The sequence below is a fragment of the Cervus canadensis genome, chromosome 8 (assembly GCF_019320065.1).
Source record: "Cervus canadensis isolate Bull #8, Minnesota chromosome 8, ASM1932006v1, whole genome shotgun sequence".
In the NCBI taxonomy this organism is placed as follows: Eukaryota; Metazoa; Chordata; class Mammalia; order Artiodactyla; family Cervidae; genus Cervus; species Cervus canadensis.
In genome coordinates this window covers 41,388,534-41,414,703 of record NC_057393.1, presented here as the reverse complement: position 1 = coordinate 41,414,703, position 26,170 = coordinate 41,388,534, and the positions used below count along the sequence as shown (strand labels likewise).

At 39.4% G+C, this 26,170-nt stretch overlaps 1 protein-coding gene across 4 annotated transcripts in view; it reads right to left on the bottom strand.

Moving 5' to 3' along the window:
* LOC122446694 (putative neutral ceramidase C) overlaps positions 1 to 26,170 on the bottom strand; it is an 88,706-nt gene that overhangs the window by 29,595 nt on the left and 32,941 nt on the right. For 3 of the 4 annotated variants that reach the window (XM_043477179.1, XM_043477180.1, XM_043477181.1), the window contains 6 exons: positions 25,795 to 25,944; positions 19,435 to 19,611; positions 18,975 to 19,102; positions 17,758 to 17,835; positions 2,030 to 2,150; positions 396 to 521 (listed from right to left, as the gene is read on the bottom strand). In XM_043477179.1, the coding sequence (XP_043333114.1) occupies positions 396 to 521; positions 2,030 to 2,150; positions 17,758 to 17,835; positions 18,975 to 19,102; positions 19,435 to 19,611; positions 25,795 to 25,944 (780 nt within the window). The remainder of the gene's footprint in view (positions 1 to 395; positions 522 to 2,029; positions 2,151 to 17,757; positions 17,836 to 18,974; positions 19,103 to 19,434; positions 19,612 to 25,794; positions 25,945 to 26,170) is intronic. The other variant, XM_043477182.1, reaches the window with a different exon arrangement.

Here is a 26,170-nt window from a genome sequence, read left to right as displayed (position 1 = left end):
GTAATTTATAAGAAAAAGAATTTTGATGTTACATTTTTAGAAAAACCCTAAAGACGTGATAATCAGAGAGAAATGTCTCAGGCAGGCAGTTTTTGTACTAAATTGTGACTTCAGAAATGCCAAGGCAAAATGTATCAAGCTGTCCAAGTTTAGGAAAGGATATTTTCTGTGACATTTACTAAATTGTCTTACCATTCAAAAAATATAAGCATCAAATGGAAAACTATAATTTTACCCAATCAAAATTTAGTGGGTGCTTTTGAGAAGAGCAAATGCTAGCAGTAAGTAGGCCAGAGTATACTTGAGGAGAACATAATTGTAAATTAACAGTGAATACTTAAACATAAAACGTCCATGAGATGCAAAAACAAAGATTTAATGTCATCATTACCTACCCCACCAATGGGACAAGAGCTATTGGCATTTTCACAAGACTCTCCCGTGTTGGTGCAATGTGGGCCAAGAACATTGGGGGAAACATCTCCGAGATTTGATGAAGCAAAAGCTGCTACATACGGTCCCTGCCAAAAGAAACATCCAATTGCCTTGTATGCTTTCTTATTTACTGCAACGAGTTCCATTAAAAAGGCAGACATTCAACCCACTCTGGTGAACTATTCAAAATCATTTGCATAGGATAAAAGGAGGATATTTCTCAGGTACAATATTCTGAGAAAGATTTTTGTTTCTGTAAAGATTCACATTCCAGTCAACATATAAATTATTACTCATAATATTCCAATTATCAATGAAACTATTTTAAGTAAGAGAGTTAAGAATTTGTGTCTCAAACAGCAACATTTTGACAAGAAATACGATGTGCAACAAGTTATAAAATGCTGACCCGTAATCTCATGTTTGGTGTTGTACCTGGAACTCAGAGAGCCATTTTTCCTTTAAAAATAAATAGCTTATTGGCTTAAAAAGTAAACAGTCAGTCTGGATATTTCTGTTGTACAACTGAACCTAAATATAGCATCCACCATCCAGACTTGCCCTCCACATATCTTTTCTCTATCTCTTCAACCAGAAATAACTATGCATAATCTTTTTTCAGTAGGGCAAGACCTTAATCTCAACCTAACTGGTCTACCATTTTACCTTGAGTGTCTTAAATTTACTTAAGGAAAGAGATAATCAAGCATAGGCGACTATGTGTCATTTCTTAGACTAAAAAAAAATAATGGGAAATTACTTCCTTTTTCCTAAAAAAAAAACAGGCTAAAATGAAAAAACAAATAGAACATTGTCAATTAAGGAGCTAAAAAGTCAAGCCAAATGTTCACAGGGCTAATACTGTAGTAACAGAACACTTAGTCTAGTCTAGGGCCTGGGGTTCTCATCTCACCATATATCCTCCTGCATTTCGGGTTTGGATGCTGTGGTCAAGCAGAGCAGGGTCCTTCCTCACCACTTACCTATCAGCAGTCCATAATCTACACAGAGCTGACGAGCTTCCTAAAGTACACGGACTAGATTCCGGGACCCCCCAGCTCTGATCCCATCACTCACTGCATTTCAAATACCAGTCTAATGGATTAGGGTTGTCTCTGACTTAGGCCATATTGCAGGAAAGTAGAACAAAGTCTTTCAAAGGAAATTAAGAGGGAAGGCTGGACCAGGAAAAGAACTCATTCCCTGTCCTCATTTGGATTCCTACAACATTAACAAGGTGCTTAATAATTTTATATCTCTGAAAACAAAAGTAAACATCAATAGTTTCTCATATCTCCAAGTTGATCAAAAACTATTAGATGTTGCAAAAATCTTTAATTTGTTTTTCCTAATCCAACTAACTGAAACTTTATGAAGTCATCAATATGAATAGTATTTGACACAAAGTCAATAATCATTTAAATTTTTTCTTTCCTGATAATAGAGGATGGAGAATTCTTCCTATCCAAGCACATCAGTATGTGATATCCATGACGACATTTTCCTCTGAGGATCTGAATCAGCTATTCTGAACACTGCATGAATAATGATCCTCAGTGATTAAGATGAAGCTTTCAGTGACATAAATTCTCACCTCTCCAGGTAGATAACCTTTGTTCTTCTCTTGTTCAAAAAGGTAAGATGCATAGCCTACGTTGTCACTATTTACAAGATGATTGGTGTTTTTCATGCTGACTGGGTGGATGGCAAACCAGCTATAAAAGAGCAAGAAGACCTAAGTTAATGATGAGAACCAAATAAATGGAGTCACAAATGATATCTGGGAGCTTAAGTTTCCACCAGCAGGGAAAAAAAATTGCTTTTAACAATAGGTATTCTTTCATTGCAAAAGAACTTAAATCACAAGTAATATACTCAAGAAGTCTGATCACTTAAATTAACAATACAAAATTATTATTACAAATATTCCATTACTGTCATCTTCATTGTAAGCTTTTAACAAGAGCCAATACTGGTTAGTTACCAGACAATATACCTACAGAATTGTATCAACATAGACTGTCCTTCAAGCAGGTACATACATAATAATTATTTGAATCAATCCTATCCAATTCAATGGACATTTACCGAGAGTCTGCAGTGTACCAAGCACTGAATCAATCACAGTTTACTCTAGAATCTTGCAGAGGACAAAGATATAAACAAATGGCCTTGATACAGTGTGACAAATGCTATAAATAAGGAGTCATAAAGTGTTTGGGGACCACAGATGACTAGCAATTAATTCTTAAAGGCATTCCAGGGAGAAAGAACAGCAGAATAAATGCACAGGGGTATGAAAGAGGATGCTATGCCTAATTCAATATACCCTTATGCATGGTAATACCTTAATTGTAAAGCTATAGAGTTTACAAGTTAATTTCACATCTGTTACCTCATTTTAACTTCACAGCAACCCTGAGAGTTAGGCTTTTATTACCTGCATGGTACAAGGTATCTCAAAGAAGCAATATGGTGGCCTACTTGTCACAGAGGACCAAGGTTAAAGTTTGGGCCTTGTGACACCTTGTCCAGTGGCTTTCATAGGATCAAACCTCCACACAGGTGAAAAAGGTGTTTACAGGATAGAAGGCTGTAAAGCAGACTATCAGGAATACTCAAGAAAAGAGAGATTCCAACTCATAAATTTTCAAGCTAATTTAGGATTTTTTAAAAATCTTTTGATTTTTCTTCACAAAAAGCTTTTTTATTTTTTTATTTATTTTTTTTGTTTGTTTTTTTTCCTTGAGCTCCAAAATCACTGCAGTTGGTAACTGCAGCCATGGAATTATCATTTTTTCCCATTTATTTTTATTAGTTGGAGGCTAATTACTTTACAATACTGTAGTGGGTTTTGCCATACATTGACATGATTCATGACAAAAAGCTTTTTTAATATTTTTACCCAAGTAATATGGTGCACAAAACTGAGCATTCAATAGCTCATTCAATATACATGTAGTTAACTCTGGCTCTGTGCCAGACACTGGGGACATAGAGATGAATGAAGCATCACCTCACTCTTGAAAAATGCTTCACCCTTGAAAAATGTGACATCTGAGCTGGGTCTTAAAAGATGAGTAGGAACTTGGCAGGGGAATGACTAGAGAAAAGTCATCTGCAGCAAAGGTATGGAGATAGGAAGGAAATGATGCAGTGTGTTCAGAGACTGGATAGTCAGGGTGACCAGGGTAGAAAGGATGAGGGGTAGGAGAGAGGCCAGTTGCTCTTTTCATTCAATCAAGATGAATGCATTAGTAGTGTGTGGTTGGCATTATGTTAAACCTCAACACTAGAGTCAGGTATGTTCTCTGCCATCAAGGAACCACAATAATATCTGGGGAGAAAGAAAAAGCAAAAATTTTTGGTCTACTAATTACACTGTAAACTTGAATTATTTATTTTCATTTACTTTAGGCCTTAGAAAATGGATTGAACTTTTCTCTACCAAACTGAAAAAAATAGTAATCAGAAAAGTTATTTGCATTTCAGAATAGGAAGATGCTGTATCTTTCCTCCTCTGCCCTTTAAAATATATGCTATAAAAATATCAGGCTTGTTAAAGCAAACAAAGTCCTTTGGTAAGAGATGAATATTTAAAAAGACATGCAGAAGAGTGGTCATTTTAATTTTAAAAACACTTACTGTTTATTTTATCTGGTCAAAAAATATTCATCTACATAAAGTTCCAAAGAGAGGAAGAAAGGTGTAGGTAGTTTCAAAAGAAGTGAGAATACAGCCATAAAAAGATGTCGATGTCCTTGATAATAAACATTTTGAAACAATGACTTTAAAATGTCACAGCTAGAGCAAGACTCTACTTGATTCATCATGATGCAATCCCAGTACTGAGGAAAGTCAGGAGATTTGAGATCTAATCATTGTTAGTAGCAAAGTTAGTTCAAATTTCTAAAAAACTTCTGAAAAATAAATTTCAATCATGCTCAATGGTAAAGAATCTGCCTGCCATTGCAGGAGATTCAGGAGACAGGGGTTTGATCCTTGTGTCAGGAAGATACCCTGGAGAAAGAACTGGCAACCCACTCCAGTATTCTTGCCTGGAAAATCCCATGAAGCCTGGCAGGCTATAGTCCATAGTGTCACGAAGAATCAGACACAATTGAACACACTCACATATACACAGTGAATCAATAAACTGCAGGTTAATACAGAATAATTATTCTCTCCTCCTGTGTAACTGATGTATTTCTAGTGTCTCTTTCAATTCAGACATTGTGTATTTCCTGTTGTGAAACAGAAAAGCCAAATACAGAATTGAGCTATTTAAACATTCTGAAACAGTAATAACCCATCCCAGGTTCTGTTCTCTCAGATCTGAGCTGCCCTCTTCACACGGAAGCCAAGGTCTGAACAAAGGTGACTGGCAAAGGGGTAAGTGAAGGCTGAAATCTGGTTCCCACCCAGCTCCCCAAGGGAAGCACACCTCCATCAGCCCAGAGAAGGCAGCATCTTTATGTGCTTTGCAGGAAGTCCTACATGCCAGGAATGGCCATCTCCAACCTAAATGTCCACCAAAGAGGAGAACGAGAATATTGTACCTCCATTCAAAGGCAGTGTTCATGAAAATGTGTAACAACATGGGAGATCTTTGGACAAATACAATATAGGACACTGTTCAGTTCAGTCGCTCAGCCATGTCTGACTCTTTGTGACCCCATGAACCGCAGCATGCCAGGCCTCCCTGTCCATCACCAACTGCCAGAGTCTACCCAAACCCATGTCCATTGAGTCGGTGATGCCATCCAACCATCTCATTCTCTGTTGTCCCCTTTTCCTCCTGCTCTCAATCTTTCCCAGCATTAGGGTCTTTTCCAATGAGTCAACTCTTCTTATGAGGTGGCCAAAGTATTGGAGTTTCAGCTTCAGCATCAGTCCTTCCAATGAACACCCAGGACTGATCTCCTTTAGGATGGACTGTTGGATCTCCTTGCAGTCCAAGGGACTCTCAAGAGTCTCCTCCAACACCACAGTTCAAAAGCATCAATTTTTTCGGTGCTCAGCTTTCTTTATAGTCCAACTCTCACATCCATACATGACTACTGGAAAAACCAGAGCCTTGACTAGATGGACCTTTGTTGGCAAAGTAATGTCTCTGCTTTTTAATATGCTGTCTAGGTTGGTCATAACTTTCCTTCCAAGGAGTAAGTGTCTTTTAATTTCATGGCTGCAATCACCATCTGCAGTGATCTTGTAGCCCAAAAAAAATAAAGTCAGCCACTGTTTCCACTGTTTCCTCATCTATTTGCCATGAAGTGATGGGACCAGATGACATGATCTTAGTTTTCTGAATGTTGAGCTTTAAGCCAACTTTTTCACTCTCCTCTTACAATTTCATCAAGAGGCTCTTTAGTTCTTCTTCACTTTCTGCCATAATGGTGGTATCATCTGGACTCAAAAGTGTCACCCCAAAAATTCATGCCCAGCAGAACCTCAGAATGGGATCTTATTTGGAAACAGAATTTTTAGAGATGTAAATAAGGTAAAATCATACTATCTTTGGTTGGGTCTTAAGTCCAATGACTGGTGCCCTCATAACAAGACAGAGAGACACTCAGACATGGGGATGTAGGAAATGTGAAGATGGAGGCACAAACTGGAGTGGTATATCTACAAGCCAAGGATAGGATTGCTAGCAGTCACCAGAAGCTAAGAGAAAGGCATGGAACTGATTCTCCCTCAGAGCCTCCAGAAATAACCAACCTTACTGTTAGGTAGGAAGTTAGGCACGAGAAACCAGGAGTGTCCCAGACAAAAAGGATGCAGGTTGATCTCTAAACCCCATCCCAGATGCATCCAGGAGGGCTCATAGATACACTACAAAAATAACCACAGAGACTTTTCCAACTTCTGCACAGGTGCCCTCTGCACACAGTGGATACAGACTAACCTCAGGGACTTCCTCAAGTAACCTTAGACATCTGGGAGCCTATTAAGGATTCATAAATATTCTACATATGTATATGTCTGATTATAACAGACTGAATTATGAGAAGACATGTACAACAAAGCCTGGTGTTATATAAGTTGCAACTGTCAGTCAGCCTTGAGTATATGCCCATTTGCATTTCCTTTCCTTCTTGGTGGTAGATACAAGCCCTATTTTGCACAGGGCACCACCAAAAGGAGGAAGAGATGGGAAGTATAAAAAGGGGAAGTCAAGAGGGATCCTTACAATTTCTATGTCTTGGGAGTGTCTGTTTAATAAAAGATCTGTCTGCCTGAGCTGTAATTTGTCTGTTGCTTTAAACTCTTGCCCGCCGTTCCAAATCTTTGTAGCAATGAGACAAGAACTGAGGGAGAGAAATAAACTAACCTGACACTGCCAAGACCCTGACTTCAGACTTCTGGCACTTCTTGATCTGTGACAGAACAAATTTCTGCTGTTTTAAACCAGCAGGTCTCTAGTGATTTATTATGGAAACCCTAAGAAACTAATACAGAGACCATACATTTTAGTGGCTTAGAGCTCTGGCGTTGGACTTAAGTTATTATACCTAACCTATTTGAACTCAATGTTCATATCTGTAACATGATAGGTAGTATCTACCACATGGCATTTGACAATTAAGAGAACAAATATATCTGAAGTGTTTAGCACATAGACTGGTCTATGCTAAGAATGGAATAAACCATCACTGTGATGATGCTATGCTAATTTTGATACTGCTGCTGCTGCAGTAATGATGATAATAGAAAGGAAAAAACTATACAAAGCTATGTGTATGTATATGTATAGTTAATAAGATAAATACAATATTAAAATATATGATGCATGTGCATGTGTGTATTCAACACATGTATATCACCCCATATAATATAAGCTTTAAATAATTATATGAAGAAACCCTTCCCTCTTATTACAAGGACTTGAGGGCTTACAAAATACCAGTGTGCCCTCTATTTCCCAATTCCACTGGCAGGGTGGAGCATGTGAATCTGGATAGTAACATATGTGCAGAAGGACCACCCAAATTTTATGACGTTTTGCATGAATGGCAAATATGCACATTAAAATCTGCATGTGTTAAGCCACTGTAATTTCAAGGTCTATTGCATCACCTGGCATTCGTTAATGCATCTCTAAACACACACCTAATCAACACACGTCTTTTTCATCTGTCTTATGTTCCTCCTTGCCCCACCCCATTACAGACAGTTGGGAAAAGGAAAGGAAAGAATGTTTCATTGTGCTATATTGGAAGGGCTATTAGGCCCAGAATTTTATGCAAAGGACAGCTTGAATCTGAAACAAGCAGATGCAATGATTACAGACCAGATTGTTCAAATTAAAGAAAGACAATGAGCCATAGCCAAAGAACAGCTTCTGAAGTTATAGGTAAACTCAGTGGCCAGTATCCCGGAGAATTGACCATCTCTACTCCAAAGAAGAGATGCCCATTCTCACCTCATTTTGTTTTCTTTAAAAGTCCTGGATGGGGGGGGGGGGAAAAAACCTCTCAATAATGTTAATGGAGAGATATTTGGTTTGGGTGGATTCCATTAAGTTCATTAAGTTACTGCAATCAAAATTCTTGCAACCTAAATAGTATGATTAAACAAGCAACAGTAGTAAAGCAAGAAGTGGCTGATAAGAGTCTTTATTTTAATTCAGCCTAACTACCCAGGAATTGAAGAAATTGAAAGGAAGACAAAAATGATTCAGCTTTTTTGGGTCTATCACTTAACATGTGTAAAGCCTGAAAATACTAAGATTGGCAAGAGCACTGGAAACAATACTCCATGCATGCTTGGGTAGAAGCACTGTAAACCAGCAAAAGGATCATGTGGAAATTCATGAGACAATCCTTAATAATAAATGTTTCCTTTTGACTCAGCAACCCCACTGTTAGGAAATCATTGGCAAATATATACCAGATTGTTGTTTTGTTTTAGTCGCTAAGCTATGGCCAACTCTTTGCAATACCATGGACTGTAGCCTGCCAGGCTCCTCTGTCCATGGGATTTCCCAGGCAAGAATACTGGAGTGGTTTCTTCACAAATGCTTATAACAGTGTATGACAGAAAAACTATAAACTAAAATGTCAAATGATTGGTGACTCACTGGATATATGACCATACATATGGTAGAACACCATGGACAATAGCCTGCCAGGCTCCTCTGTCCATGGGCTTTCCAAGTCAAGAATACTAGAGTGAGTTGCCATTTCCTTCTCCAGGGAATCTTCCCGACCTAGGGATCGAACCCATGTCTCCTGTATTATAATGAAATACTATACAACAATTTAAAAATGGTGATTTAAAAAATACAAAGTAGCACTGAAATAAATTCATAAAGAATTTCTAAATGAGAAAGTTATCAAATTCCATATACAATAATCTCTTTAAAAGTAAAATCTCTCTTTAAAAATAAAAAGATATAAACATGATTAGGAAAAAAAACAGGAAACAATATATAACAAAACATTAGAAATTATTGAGTCCTAGAATTTCCCTCATAGCTCAGGTGGTGAAGAATCCGCCTGCAGTGCAGGAGACCCAGGTTTGATTTCTGGGTTGGGAAGATCCCCTGGAGGAGGAAATGGCAACCCACCCCAGTATTCTTGCCTGGAAATCCCACGGACAGAGGAGCCAGGTGGGCTACAATCCATGGGGTCACAAGAGTTGGACGTGACAGTGACTAAATCACCACCACCGAGTCCTAGGATTACCAGATGATTTTAAATTTTGTTTTATTTTGATTCATTATTGAAACTTTTAGGAAATATACGAAGAAAGTGGAGATTTTAAAAATACAACACCAAGCTTGAATGCTAATGTAAATTATGACTCTGGGTGACAACAACATGTCGGTATAGGTTCACTGATGGTAACAAATGTACCAGTCTGGTGATGGGAGTTAGTAATGAGGGAGGCTGTGCATGTGTTTCTGGGCAGGTATACATGGGAAATCTCTGTACTTTCTGTTCAGTTTTGCTGTGAACCTAAAACTGCTCTAAAAAATAGTCTACAGAAAAAAAAAAAAAAAAAACTATCACAGCCCTGGCACAGTGTCACTTCTCTTATCTTTTATTGACCACAGTGGTCCCGGGGCTGGCCAAGTTTCAAGGGCTGGAAAAACTTCCATTTTTGATGGGAACTGGCAAGGTCACTTTGTATAGAATATGTAAGACAAGAGCTGTTGTTCCACTGCCTTTGGAAACTATAATATTCCACTTAAATATGTTTTTTTTTTAAATCTCTATCAATCCTAAAAAGAGAATAAAAAGCATTGAAAAGTAAGTTAAATAGCACAAAGTGAAGAGCACAATAATCACAACTCACAAAAAATAAACTCACTCATTAAAAGATGAAGATTGTTAAAAAAACATATAAAGCTGTATGATATTCATAACAGACACCTTTAAATGTACAAACAAAAAAAAATGAAAGAAAATGACAGAGAAATATATATGGCAAATTCTAACCTACAGAGAGCTGAGTTAGTTATAGGAACATGAAAATACACAGATTTTGAGACAAAGAATTGATTGCTGATCACGATCGATGCAAAGAAATAGAGGAAAACAATAGAAAGGGAAAGTCTAGAGATCTCTTCAAGAAAACTGGAGATACCAAGGGAACATTTCATGCAAAGATGGGCACAATAAAGGACAGAAATGGTATGGAGCTAACAGAAGCAGAAGATATTAAGAAGAGGTGGCAAGAATACACAGAAGAACTATACAAAAAAGATCTTCATGACCCAGATAATCATGATGGTGTAATCACCAACCTAGGGCCAGACATCCTGGAACGTGAAGTCAAGTGGGCCTTAGGAAGCATCACTATGAACAAAGCTAGTGGAGGTGATGGAATTCCAGTTGAGCTATTTCAAATCCTAAAAGATGATGCTGTGAAAGTGCTACACTGAATATGTCAGCAAATTTGGAAAACTCATCAGTGGCCACAGGACTGGAAAAGGTCAGTTTTCTTTCCAATCCCAAAGAAAGGCAATGCAAAAGAATGCTCAAACTACCTCACAATTGCCCTCATCCCAAATGCTAGCAAAGTAATGTTCAAAATTCTCCAAGCCAGACTTCAACAGTACATGAACCGTGAACTTCCTGACATTCAAGCTGTATTTAGAAAAGGCAGAGGAAATTGCTAACATCTATTGGATCATCGAAAAAGCAAGAGAGTTCCAGAAAATCTTCTACTTCTGTGTTATTGACTACACCAAAGCCTTTGACTGTGTGGATCACAACAAACTGTGGAAAATTCTTCAAGATGTGGGAATACCAGACCACCTGATCTGCCTCCTGAGAAATCTGTAGGCAGGTCAAGCAGCAACAGTTAGAACTGGACATGAAACAACAGACTGGTTCAAAATTGGGAAAGGAGTAAGTCAAGGCTGTGTATTGTCACCCTGCTTACTTAACTTATATGCAGAGTGAAGTGAAATGAAGTGAAAGTCACTCAGTTGTGTCTGACTCTTTGCAATCCTGTGGACTATACAGTTCACGGAATTCTCCAGACCAGAATACTAGAGTGGGTAGCCTTTCCCTTCTCCACAGGACTCTCCCAACTCAGGGATCAGACCCAGGTCTCCCACATTGCAGATGGATTCTTTACCAGCTGAGCCACAAGGGAAACCCTATATGCAGAGTTTATCATGTGAAATGCCGGGCTGGGTGAAGAACAAGCTGGAATCAAGATTGCCGGGAGAAATATCAATAACTTCAGATATGCAGATGACACCACCCTTATGGCAAAAAGCGAAGAGGAACTAACGAGCTTCTTGATGAAAGTGAAAGAGGAGAGTGAAAAGTTGGTTTAAAACTCAACATTCAGAAAACTAAGATCACAGCATCTGGTCACAACACTTCAATCACTTCATGGAAAATAGATGGGGAAACAGTGACAGACTTTATTTTTTGGGGCTCCAAAATCACTGCAGATGGTGACTGCAGCCATGAAATTAAAAGACGCTTACTCCTTGAGAGAAAAGCTATGACCAACCTAGACTGCATATTAAAAAGCAGAGACATCACTGCCAACAAAGGTCTGGCTAGTGAAAGCTGTGGTTTTTCCAGTAGTAGCGTATGGATGTGACAGTTGGACTGTGAAGAAAGCTGAGTGCCAAGAATCGATGCTTTTGAACTATGGTGTTGGAGAAGACTCTTGAGAGTCCCTTGGACTTCAAGGAGATCTAACCTTTAGTCCATCCTAAAGGAGATAAGTCCTGAATATTCATTGGAAGGACTGATGCTGAAGCTGAAACTCCAATATTTTGGCCACCTGATGCTAAGAACTGTCTCATTGGAAAAGACCCTGATGGTGGGAAAGACTGAAGGCAGGAGGCGAAGGGGACAACAGAGGATGAGATGGTTGGATGGAATCACCAACTCAATGGACATGAGTTTAAGTAAACTCCAGCAGTTGGTAATGGATAGGGAGGCCTGGCATGCTGCTGTCCATGGGGTCACAAAGAGTCAGACACGACTGAGCAACTGAACTTAGACAAAAATTATAAGATATAAAGAGAATCACTACAAAAAACAAAAGACACTGAGATACGTGGAAATAACATCGTTAAGATTTTTCACAGTATTTTAAAGTTTCTAATACCCATAGCATATGAGACTAAGAAAGCATCTATGTTTACAGTATGACCTTTTAATTGTGCATATTTCTTATAATACATTCTACATAAGGAAATAGGCAGAAGAAAATGTACCTGAATATTAACCATGGTTGACTTTGGGAAGTAAGTCCAATGTCTTCTGCCAGTTATGACAACTGGCTTTTATAGTTCTGGTTTCTAAACTTGGGACCTTTCCATTAACAAGCATGATTAATCTGTTAGTCAACTATCATCACCTTTGTCATCAGAAAGCTCTTAGTAAGCACCTTCACTTTACATGGGGATGGACTAGACACAGCAGACTCACTATACAACCAAGGCCTATACTTACTTCACTGGAAAGAAACAGTACAGATAAGCTGATAGGAAAGTTGGAGCAGGAAGAGAGCATCAGGCTTCACAACCACATAGAAGAGGAAAGAGAAATTCAGGATGCAGAAACAGAGAGTGAGTCTTCATGAACCAGAGTGAAGGCTAATGGAGAATGTATTTATAAAGACATGATGCAATGAGATGGAGAAAAGATAAGAGGTCAAGAAAGACTGATGAAGGGCAGTCACTGAGATTTCCATATTTGCTCTTGGTGTGAGGTTAAGCACACTGAAAGGAGAATGCAGCGGGGAGGATGGCAAACCATAGAGAATAAATAATTCTCAAGTAATCCAGAAAGTCATAGGCAGAGATCATAGAAAAGATTTACACACACACCCCAAAATGAGCTCTATAAGTATCATTCAAATGAATTAATTTCATAAATTGGGTTTTTCTAAGTGTGTGCAAAAATTCTTCAAATAGGTTGAGCAAATTACTGTCCCTTGCTATCTTTTTAAAAAGTTCCTTGAAAGGCTCACCCTCTTCTGTAGTAATAAAAGGATTTGCAATGCATAAAACAGAAGGCAATAGAGAAATCATTCAAAACCCTGCTCAGACCTTTCTTATAGCTCATGTCATCCTGACTCCTAGAGGGCTAAAAAGATGAGAAGAAAAGGAGGTCCATGTCACTCCTGCATGCTTGAGGAAGGAAACTTGGCAAATGCAATGAGCTAGGAGAAGGGAAAAGCAGTGAGACAGAGGCTGTCCTGCTGTCCTACCCTTGAGGAGAAGAGTCAGTGCTCCCAACTGCCACTCCCAGAGCCACCTGCCCTTTCTCAACTGTATAGGGAGGGACTGTCCACCACCCGGAGCAGCCATTCAGGTGAAGTGCCTGAACCTATGACTTTCTGTTTGGTGCAGACATTTGAAACATGTTTTCTTTAACTTTTTATTTTACATTGGAGTACAGCTGATGAACAACGTGATAGTTTAGGTGGACAGCAAAGGGACTCGGCCATATATGTACATGTGTCATGCATCCATTCTCCCCCACACTCCCCTCCCATCCAGGCTGCCACGTAATACTGAGCAGAGTTCCATGTGCTGTCCTTGTTGGTATTCCATGTCCTTATTGGTCATCCATTTTAAGTATAGCAGTGTGTACATGTCCATCCCAAACTCCCTAACTACCCCTTCTCCCTATCCTTCCCCACTGGTAACCGTAAGCTTGTTCTCTAAGTCTGTGAGTCTGTTGAAATATGTCTTGTTTTCTCCATTCATCGTTCAGGGTCTCCCAGGACTCATCATCATCTCTACTGCTTGACTCCTTTCAGATGCCTTCGAGAACCTCCTAAAGTGAATTTCTGACTTCCACACAGCTTATATTTTAATTCAAAACATTCCAAACATGTTCTCCACGTTTGGGGAAAAATCATTTACTGTGTCTGCATGTGGTAGTAGTAGTGTTAAGTCACTCAGTCATGTCAGACTCAGAGACCGTATGGACTGTAGCCCACCAGCCTCCTCTGTCCATGGAATTCTCCAGACAAGAATACTGGAGTGGGTTGCCATTCCCTTCACTAGGGGATCCCTACCCAGGAATCGAACCTGGGTCTCTTGCATTGCAGGTAGATTCTTTACCACTGCAGCACCAAACAGTAGTACTAGGCAAAAAGAAATATTTTCCTTATAGATTGATCAACCGAGGCAAGTGTTGGCCTTATAATTGTAGGGGACTTAATGCTTTATGAAATAATGTCATGCACTTGATTCTTTCATGCTTCAAGTCACTACCCTTCCTAACCCTTCAAGAGCCCCCAATTCCCAACCCCAGCTTTAAACACTGCAGTGATTTTCTAGTTTTTTGTATAAAGACCCAAATCTTTATCATGGTGTCTAACCTCTACCTCTAACTTTTAATTCGCAGCACCCTACCTCACTGTCCTCTGTACTTCAGCTACACAGAGCTTCTATCAACTCAAACAGGCTACATGACTTTTGCACATATTTTTCTGTGTTAAAAGCTCTTCTCCACCCCCACATTTTGCCAGTTAATTATCACCCTGCCTTGGTTTTCAGTTTCACTGTCTTATCCTTAGGGACAACTGACATCTGCATGTGTACTCAGTCATGTCTGACTCTTTGCAACCCTTTGGACTATAACCTGCCAGGCTCCTCTGTCCATTGGGATTTTTCAGGCAAGAACATTGGAGTGGGTTGCCATTTCTTCTTCCAGGGGATCTTCCTGATCCAGGGATAGAACCCGTGTCTCCTGTATCTCCTGCATTGCAGCTGGATTCTTCACCCACTGAGCTATCAGGGAAGCCTTTCCCAACTTCCCTGATCAGGTCAAATCCCTTTACAACTCTGCATACCTTCCTTTTTTAGCACTTAATGCAGTTATAATTATACATTGGTTTGTATGACTGTTTGATTACCTTTGTCTCCACCAATAGACTATAAGTTCTTTAAGGAGCAACACCTAGGACATTGATTTTTTTCTCATCAGTGTATTCTATGGTACTAGTTCAGTTCATGACACATGTATTCTACAATATTTAGTAAAAAAAAATGAATGCATAACAATCTGTATGTGGAGGGATGTGATCATATTGTACATCTACACTTGAGAAATGTGAAAGTGGAGGCTCAGATTTTAAAGGATTTGCTCAAGAAGCACAGACACAGGTATTTGACTTCATACATTAGGACCTTTTACTAGAAAGGAATCCTTTCAAGGACTGGAAAGCACTGCCTGGCATATAGTAAGTGACTGGTTCAGACTTGTTAAGTGAAGAAATGAAAATAAAAATGAAAGTAGCAAAGAATAAATGATGAACTTCAACATGGTTTTCATTGTGAAGAGAATAGTCTTGGCCATGACACTGGACAGGTTGCATCACTTTTGTAGGCCTCAGCTGAAATTTAAACTTGGTGACTTAATACTCTGTAAATCTGAGATGCTGTGCTGCCAAACTCCTCATACCTTGGGATTCTATCTCACAGCAGGTACCTACATATGGTGGCTGAGTTGCTTAGCGGCCCAGATTTGACTTTATGTTTTGGATCATTTTTAATGTATTCAGAGAGCAATTATCCCTATGCAACAAGAGGCAATTGCAGGGGCAATTACATCAAGGATAACATATGGCAGCTACAGAAACAATAGAAAGTTATTGCAGGCTGTTAAGCACAGCAGATGGAAAAGCATCATTATAACCTTGACAGTTGACCCTGGGACTTCCAGATATATTATATAGTTATATGCAAGGAAGCAAGAAACATCTGGCCCCCAAAATATCATTGAGAGTTCTCTTGGCATTGTTCAATGACTCAGAAACTAATAAAAGGGAATCATGAATGGTCTCAGTCATTCAGCCAAGAATTAGGTAGAAACTATAAGGGAAAAGGCATCTTCTTTTTCTTACAAATTTGGGGATTTTTCATCTAACTAGCCATACATACATGTTCTCCCTGACTGTCTCCTAACCAAATTCCCCACGAAGGTACTCAAAAATCAAGAGGTAGCTTACCCTTCCAGATTCATCTCTCACCCACTCCCTGACCTAAGCTCATACTCTGGCCTCATAATGCAGTTTTCTCATGGCCCCCTGAGAAATCCCATGGCTCCTTCAAGTACAGTTCAAATGTCATTTCCTCCTTGAAGCCTTCCACTAAGCTCCCAGGTAGAGCTCAGTCCCAGGTGATAGCACTGACAACTATCTGATTTACATTATGATTATTTGTCTGTCTGTCTCTGTCTCTTTCTCCAGCCCTAACCATCCCACTAGCCTGTAAGACTCTTGAAGATAGGGTCTATGTTTGATTCATAATAATATACCTCAAGAACATAATTGCATGTCTGACATTTATGAAGACTACTGTGTTAAATGCTGGGTGGCAACTAATCAATAGATGAATTAACTGTACTCAAAGAATGAATTCTATTACATCAACCCATAATAATAATGTTTATTTTATCAGGGAATTTTTAGTAACCTCACTTTAACTCCAAAGAACTAACTCCAATGCTAAGAAGTTCAAGCATACCAATATGCCAATAACGGAATTTTCAGAAGAGGTACTGTATTATTTACTTCTTACCTTTCAGCTAAAATTATTAAATTCTTTCTATGCTGGGCACAGAACTAGAGTTTTGCATGCATTATCTCATTTAGTCCTCAAATAATCCTAAGAGGTATCACTATTCTCATTTTCAAACAGGATAGTTGACATATAAGCAGATAAATTACTTTCCCCAGGACACAGGGTTAGTAAGAGACAGGGCTTGGGCTTGAATTCAAATCTGAAAACCTGTACCTAAGACTGAAATGTGAACTCCTTGCCATCATGTGTTCTCCATGCAGTTAGGACCAACTCTAGTATCTGAACTGACTAAGCATAATCTTTCATGTCTTTCTTCACCTCTTATTACTTTTAAGTTACTTAATTTTACTCACACAGAAACTTTCACAGATATTTCACTTTCATAGCTATTTTATAATCCTCCCTGATAGATCTCTACTTCCTTTATGAAGTTATTATCAGTATTTAAGGACTCATTTTATCCCTCAATTTTAGAGTAAGAAAACAGACACAGAGAAGTTAAGAAACTTACCAAAGTCACACAGCCATTAAGAATGAGAGTCCAGAGTGAACCCAAGCCATTTGACTCTCACACCCATGTGCTATCATCCACTTCCTTAGGGCATTCGTGCGTCAATCTGGAAGTCCACTGGACAAAGTGTCTCGGACTGTTACCCACCCAAGCAACACCTTAGTCAGTTCAGTTACAGCAACCGAAATCACATAGGAATACAAATATCTTATTTTCAAAGAAAACAAAATCCATGTGTTCTCTTACATATAAAATGGGGCCTAAAATCTCTGCCAAGTTGTAATTTTACCTCATCTGCTTCCATTAGGTGGTCTCGGTTCTGCTTTCATCACTAATTGGCATTGTACTGCATTAGACTTAACTTATTCCTTTTAGAAAAACACAGGTCAATAATCTCAAACTCATAGTCACCTGCCTGGTTGGTCAGACTGTTTTCTCATTTCCAAGAGATCATTGTCCTCTATCTAATACATGATATCTTGATAAAGTAATAATCACCTCCACATGAGATCTTGATACAGTAATAACCACTAGCATTTACTGAGTCCATCCTATCTCAGACACTGTGTTAAACTCCTTCACTCAGATCCCTTATCCACATAATCCTTTTATTAGACCCGGGATGCTGAGAACCATACCCGAGGGCCCATGGCTGGATCCTATCTCCAACTCAACCACTCAGCTTATTCTTAGCCTCTGCTGACACTATTCTGGTCTCTTTTTTCCCTCTCTGTAATATAAAGAAATGTATCCAAACAGAATTTAAAAAAATAAATAAATAGAGTACCTGATAAGACCCAGCTCTTCTCCATTCAAATCCACCATTTTCAAGAGCACCATTTCCTTGTCTGTATTTGAAGAATACCTAGTCATCAAAATAAACAAACTTAGTGAGTTCTAGGCTAGAGCCTGGCCATTGTGTGTGACAAAGCAGAAGCTGACACAAAAAACAAAATGATTCTCAGTAAGTAAGGTTCCCTGATACTTGTAATCCTACAAACTGTATCCGGGATCTTATTTCTTAACTAAAGAAATGTTTGCAACTGTGACCAAAGTTAGGGGCACAGGTCAGATAACTGGAGATGAAATGTATGTTTTTATATAATATCTGCAATATTATATAACATATATTATTTCTTATGGAAAGGATTAGTCTTTGAAATTTCTACTTGTATCAAGTTTTAGTGAAATCTCTTAAAAATAGCAGGTAATGTGCAAACTCAAAAGCATGCCTGACCCACAACTTAAAGGGTTCTTTTATGTCCTTTGGAGGGAAATCAGAGTATATTTTCTAAAAATCAACTCCTTTGAAATCTATCCAAAAAAAAGTAAACAAATAAAAATGTCAGGTTGAAGTGAGATATTATTTTATTCTGCCATAGTAGCCAAGTACTTCTCTTCTGTCATAAACCCAGTTTATCACATTAAAAAATTTTTTAAATAATGACCTTTCTTAAGCTGTCCCATTCAAGTATGTCAGTTTTATGGCTTGCTCTTCACGCCAATTTCTTTATTCTTTTACCTTATCTATCTTGCTACATTCCCCTGGACTAAAATGATTTCTTCTGAATAATGTAATAAAAAGAGCTATTCATTAATTGAACAAATATATGTTATGCATATTTTTGCATTTTACAGATGAAAAGCTGAGAGCCAATAAATTAAGATTTAAGTAAATCAATAAAGGTCACACAACTACAAAGTGATAAAGCTAAGACAAGACCACAGTTGCACCTGATTTGAAAGCCTAGAGTCCTTCAAACATTCACATCCAATTCCCACAGCCAGCAAAGTAGGAAGATGTGTACATAGGTTTTACTATGCGTCTACAGTCTCATTTTATTTCTGACTGTCTTAGATTATAGACAGCTTTTAAATTATTTCAGCCTTAATACTCCTTCAGGCTCTCACCATATCCATCAACTAACAACCCTGTTCTTAGATTTTGTTGATAGTTCCTTAGGGAAAGCACATGCATTTCATTCCGATAACTGGCCCCCTCACCTTGCTCTCTCTGACTGTGGATTCCGAAGGTAAGAAGTAGGACTTCGGTTGATCTGTGCACCATCCACAGTCCCTTTATTGATAAAGATTTTGCCTGGTTTCATATTTGTGTGTGCTATCTCAATGCTCTATGGGTTAAAAAAAAAAAAAAAGGTTGTAAAGTTAGAAATCCTAGTGGGCATAAGAACTTAGTTGGTATAAATAGAAGAGCACTGTGGACAATTTCTTTTGTCTCCAACTTATCCCTGCTATGAGATGAAAGCTGGAGAGCCACAGAGCTGGTGTCATTCTGAGCTGGTATCCGAGATCCTATAGGGACTCTTTGTATCATAAGAGATACATACATAAGATCTCTTTGTATCATAAGGACTCTTTGTATCATAAGAGATACATAGATAAGATCTCCTAAGGTGCTGTAAGCAATGCTAAACAAGAGTGGCCTTGAAGTTCCCTTGCCTACCTGCACAATGCCAGTGACCATGTACTCAAAAGTTCGATTGCTAAATCCTTCACTGGCAATTACAAATGTTGTGTACTGGAAGTATCCTGCTGGACCCGAGTGTGTATGTGTGCCACTCAGAATAACGTTGTCTCTTCTGTACAGGGAGCCGTATTTATTCTGCAGCCTGCTCAGGACCTTGAAGGAAAAAAGAACAATCAGAACTAAGAAGAGGAATAACACAGGTGCTTAGCCTGAGGAAAAAGCTCTGGCTAAGTGACCTTTCACTCTATGCTTGAGTTTATCATCTCAGTAACAATGACATCAACCATAATTGCAATTGCTAACATTTTATAGATTCTTCCCACGTGCAAGCACAATGCTAGGTATTACATCATGCCATTTAAAAATCTTTATAACACCACCAAGAGGTAGGTATTTTTAATCTTATCTTTTAGCTAAGAACATTGATGTGTCCAGAAGTAAAATAAGTTGCCCAGTAATATAACAAATAGCAGAGTCAGAGTCTAGATCCAAGTCTACCTATAGACCCAGTACTCCCACCAGTTCATTGTCCAGACACTGTTCTAAGCACTAGGGATATACGAGGTCCCTACCCTGAAAAAGTTTTTATTCTAGTTAGGGAAAGATAAATATGTAATATTACATTACAGAGTGATAAATGCTAAGAAAAAATATTGTTAGGTAAGGAAAAAGAACATGATAGGCATTGGTGAGGAAAGATCTTTCCACAGAGGTTGCCTTTCATCAGAGGCTTAACCAAAGAGAGCAAGATGGTCATGCAATACCGGAGTTGGGTGGGGCAAGCACCCTGGGAGCAGTGAACAGACACGGGAAAAGCCTCTTCACTGTCTCATTTCCCAAAATGAAGAACTCAGTATTCCCAGACGCAGACACTTACACTTATTGGTCTGGGGAAGACTGCCTGCTATGACCTGAGAACACCCCAGCATCCCTGTGGGTAGGCGCATGGGGAAAGGAATCATCATGTCATCACTAACTTGCTAGCCATTGGTGAGCAACCATAGAAGGTGACCCTTCAGCCTCAGACCAGCTTCAAACACTTGCAGTCACAACCAATATCTTGAGTTAAACCTCATGATACAAAAGTAATGATATGTGGCTGTGGTTCTAACACAAGTCAAACTCACCCAACACAGCCATTCACCAAAATCTGAGCAATAATACATAATTATTGTTACTTTAAGCCACCTTCCTCGATGTAAGATACCATAACCTAATACCAGGGACAATAGTGAAAACTCATTTATGTCAGAGCTGGCAAATACTGCTTATCTCATGCATTTAGTCCTGTTTGTGCATGGCTGCTATCAGAAGTAGTGTGCTGAGAAGGATTCTGAATCCAAATCTGGGCTTAGCAAAAAAGAGTACCTTTGGGGTGGGGGTGGCATGTCATAGGGCATGTAGGATCTTAGTTCACTGACCAGGGATCAAACCCAAGCCCCCTGCAATGGAAGCACAGAATCTTAACCACTGGACCACGAGGGAAGACCCAAAAGAGTGCCTTTTTTAATTAGCAGTGCTGTCCATTTTGAGTATGGTATAGGCAGTAGTATGCTGATAAACAGTTTCTCTGAAAGAAAAAAGAAAACCCTTATTTGTATCATCTGCCAATTTCCATGATGTAAATACTCTCACCATAGTGAATTTCAAGCTACCAAAAGTTTAACCACCAGTTCACAAAGTTTCTAAATACTTGACAGTCAATCCTCACGAGACAAGCCAGCTCCAGCCCACTACGGGTACGTAAAGAAGAAGCAGCAACTGGTGTGTTACCTACTGAACCTACATAAACACATCCATTTAACTTCTTCTATTTTAGGTAAAGAGCTCCACCACCCTCATTCTAGTCATGTGGTCATTGAATCAGGAAGAGATATCACAAACCATCTGGTCTCCTTAACCTCTCCATGTCCCAAATACTGATTGCTAGATTTACCACATCCATGTAAGCAATACCAGGAAAATGTGGAAAGGAAATAGAAAGGAATTAGACCAACACTGGGCTTCCCTGGTGGCTCAGTGGTAAAGAATCTGCACTGTGTGCCAATGCAGGAGACACAGCTTTAATCCCTGATCTGGAGATTCCCTGGAGAAGGAAATGGCAAGCCCCTCCAGTATTCTTGCCAGGAGAACCCCATGGACAGTCCATGGGGTCGCAAAGAGTAGGACGCAATTTAGTGACTTAACAACAACAATAAAGACCAACATTACAAGCCCACATTCTCCATCCCAATAAGGTTCCATATTCTTTCTGTTTGATTCTGATTTCAGTCCAACTCTTCATCACTCTTACATATTGTTTTACACAGTAACTATTACTGCTTCATGAAGAAGAAACGTCTGTAGGGAGAAGGGGAAACCATCAATGAATGAACAACATGAAAGCTTAAGCAAAGTAAAAAGCTGATGTTCTACACTGCTATACTTAAAATGGTAACCAGCAAAGACCTACTACAAAGCAAAGGGAGCTCTGTTCAGTGTCATGTGGCAGCCTGGATGGGAGGAGAGTTTAGTAGAAAATGGATAAGTATATATGTATGGTTGAGTCGCTCTGTTGTACATCTGAAGCTATCACAACATTGTTAACTGGCTATACCACAATATAAAATAAAAATTTTATTAAAAATAGAAGCTGATATTTTTACAATTATGTAACCAAGGCAAGAAGGTCGTGGAAAAGACAGAACTGTCAGTCAACTTTAAAACTCTAATGTCCCACCCATTTTTATTTCTAATGAACTGTAACAGGATTTTTAGAATTAAGTACATTAAGTACATTCTATGCACAAATCAAGCTCTTAAAAACATAGAAATCATGAATCTTGAATTTTAAAACGAAAAGACTATAAACAGCTCACAGAAATCTTATCCTAAGCTTTAGTCTCTGAGATGAAGTCAGACATGTGAGACTTCTGGGAAAAAGAAAAAAATTCAAGACTCCATCATCTATTAAAAATGCCTGCTAATAACCATTATAAGTAGCATGTTTCCTACTTCATGAAAGGAGGAGTATTTTTATATAGACCTATAAAGTTATATTAATGTCTATAGCTCAATTGTCTGACTTCAGTTTCCATTCCATTTCCAATTGCTGACACTCTTGGAAAAGTGACATGGAAAGAGCTAGAAAAGTCACTGTGTTCTCCTGTCCGGCGTCACTGCTTGGAGATATTTTCTTTAATCTTTTCTCCATGCTGCAAATGTTATCACTCTTAAAGGTGAGACTGAGAACCTGACTAAAACCGGGTGTTATCATAAACTTACTGGTACTAGTCTAGTTAGATTTATTTTTCACACTGTCCCCTTGAATTAACGGGATAAGTAAGTGGGTTCATTTCAAAGTCTTTCCTCTGGGTCTCAGATTGCAGGGGGAAGTAAAAATTGGAAGAGATGGTTAAATGGTGCCCACTATTGACTGGATGCTGCTGCTGCTAAGTCACTTCAGTCGTGTCCGACTCTGTGTGACCCCAAAGACAGCAACCCACCAGGCTCCCACGTCCCTGGGATTCTCCAGGCAAGAACACTGGAGTGGGTTGCCATTTCCTTCTCCAATGCATGAAAGTGAAAAGTGAAAGTGAAGTCGCTCAGTCATGTCCGACTCAGCGACCCCATGGACTGCAGCCTACCAGGCTCCTCCGTCCATGGGATTTTCCAGGCAAGAGTACTGGAGTGGGGTGCCATTGCCTTCTCCAATTGACTTGATAGTGGTCTCTAACCCAACACATTAAATCCCTATCCCCCCATACGCTACCCCCAAAGGTAGAGTGTGGAGAGCACAGAAGTTTGAAGTCTTATTTCGACTTAATGATCCCACAATTTCCCAATCAGAACCATTTTTGATTCCTCAGAAAAACAGTATAGTGCTGTGGCTATGACCATACTCTCCAGCAGGAAGATGTCAGTGTTTGAATCCCAGTTCTGAGGGTTCCTAGCTGAATACCTTTAGACAAGTTACTTGGTACTCTGAAAATCAGTTTCCCAATCTGTCAGATGACATAATAACACCTTGTAAAATCTCCCCATACCTTATGCCCTGTTTGAAATGCCTGGTGTGATTACTGTTTTCCCAACTGAAGTCTCATCAGTAGAGCCTGGATGTTAATTTAAGGACACTCCCAATGTGTGTCTTCACCTCTAGCACTGGTCTATTTCAACCCACCTCAAACATCACCGTCTGATTAATCATCCTAAAGCAGAACTGTGTTTGCACTGCTCCCTTGCAAAAGTTTTCTAAGAATCTCCATCACCCAGAATTATAAACAACCAAGAATTCCAGAGGCCTACAAATTATGACCAATATATCTTCCAGGCATATTTCCATTTACATTTCTCCCTGTGTTTCTATGTATATGATTTGTACATGTACAAATCAAGCTGTCCCCTTGATTTGATAGCTCTCTCCCCCAAGTCAACCAATTCTACTCTTTCAGGGACTTTCCAGGTGGCCCAGGGCCTAAGACTCCTTGCTCCCAGTGCAGGGGGACTGGGTTCGATTCCTGGTCAGGAAACTAGATCTCAAATGCTGTAACTAAGACCCGGTGCAGCCAAATAAATAAATAACAACAAATATTAAATAAATAAATCTCTACCCATTCAAGTGTCATTTCCACTGCTCTTTTGAGTTACTCACTATAAGGGAGACCGGTTGCTCTGTCATGAGGATATGGACAGTGAGGAAACTGTCAGTAGCCACAAGAGTGGATCATCCTGAAAGTGGGTCTTTTAGCCTACCTGAATCTTCAGATGACTGCAGCCTTTGCCAACACCTTGACTGCCAACTACCCTAATTCAGAACCACCTAACTAAGCCAGCTCTGAATTCCTCATCAACAGAATGATGAGATAAAACAACAGATGTCCATTAAGTCCCTATTTGGGGGGAGCTATTTATTACTCATGAATAGATATCTATAATGTACCATTGTCCTTCATTCCAATAAATTAAAGTTATTTGTGTATTCCTCTAATCCCCCGACTAGGTAGTGAGTTCATCAACAAGGCTTATGATTCATTTAGCTGTGTGCCCCCTGAAGTAACCAACAAAGTGCCTTGCAAAAAGTCAATGCTCTCCAAGATAAGAGAATGACCTCACTTTTAAGAATGTAGGCTCTGGTACCAGACATATATATGTGTTCAGAATTCAGCTCTACCGTTTGCTAACTGTGTGAACTTCGGAAAGTTACTCAACCTTCTCTAAGACTCAGTCTCTTTATCTATAAATCGGGGACGACAACAGACCCACCTCATAGTTGTGTTAAGTGCGGGGCTTGGAAAAGCACTGCATCCTCTGCTCCTTATGTTTCCACAGATGTGAGAGGCTCCCCTCCTACTCCCCATAAGTGGGTGACACTGAAGACATGCTTTTAAGCTCTCTCGTCATGCCTCTTCCTGGCTACTTCACACAGCCCTTTCACACAAGAGGAGCAAGTATTTGGTGAGGTTGATAGAACATGACACTCAATAGTGGACATTTGATGGTCATCATTCTGGATGTTCTAGACTCTCCTCTTTCTCACATTTGTGAATATGTGAGCAGACATGGAGCGTATACTTTCTTTCTGTGTCCTGATCCCTGGAGAAAATATAATTGGATCAGGGTCTAGAAATTGGCTGAGAGACATACTTGGAAGTCCCTCTGTCTACCACTATTTCTCTCTCCCTCTTCTACCCCTTGCATTTTATAAGCTGCCTGCCCAGGACTCCCAGGTACCTTGCTGCTGAGCTCATCTTTCCCACAGTGGGGTAACATGATCTAAATTGGGGGAAAATCACAGGCCCTGCGATATTCTGCAACACAGTTTAGAGATTAAGAGGGCTAACGTAATCTTCTAAATTTTATTACGGACATTTTCAAATATGTACACATCAGAATAGTACAGTGTGCCTTTCACCTAGCTTCAGCAATTTATGGCCAATTTCATCTCAGAGTTGCATTTGAATTCTTTCATTCCTCGCAACTATTTTCAATTGTCTAAAAACTTGAGGGAAGGGTTAGTAATTAACTGGCACTCTCAGACTTCTAACAAGGAAGATTAAATGGCAGAGTGTACAGGAAAGTAACCTGGGACATAAGAAGCTTGTGAAATATATTGGCATTAATAATGATGACAAGCCATCAGCAGTATGGAAAGCAAGTTCTGACCAAGCTGACTTAGAATGGAATAATGAGGCTCATCCTCCTCACTTGATTATCAGCTGGATTTTCAAGAGCTTATAACCCTGAGGGTAGTGGAAATTCACCGGGTGAAAAACCCAGGAGAGCTTAGTTCCTTATTTACATTCACCTGCAGGCTTTGCCTTTAAACCACAGCAACTCTTTCTCACCCCAACCACTTACCTCCAGCCTGAGTCGCTGGGATACCATGCCTATGTCGATGCTGACGAACACTGCGCGATTGGACCCATCCGGCTCCGCCATGATGAACGCACGACTGTACAACCTCGTGAGGATGCCCCGTGCATACTGGCCGGTTTTGCTGTAGCCCATCTAAAGAGGAAGAGAGCATCAGACCACTCCTCACTTCTCGTTCCCCTGCTACCAGAAGCCAGGCACAACCACACAAGAGACTACTTAGGAAAGGCAAAGAAAAGCAATCCACATGACACTGTGGCTCTGAGTGAGACAGGACATGTGTTTTCAAGAGTAAAGCCAACATCACATACACACAAAAAGTCTTTACTATTCTGTGTAGAAAGAGGCAAAGTAATGGCCG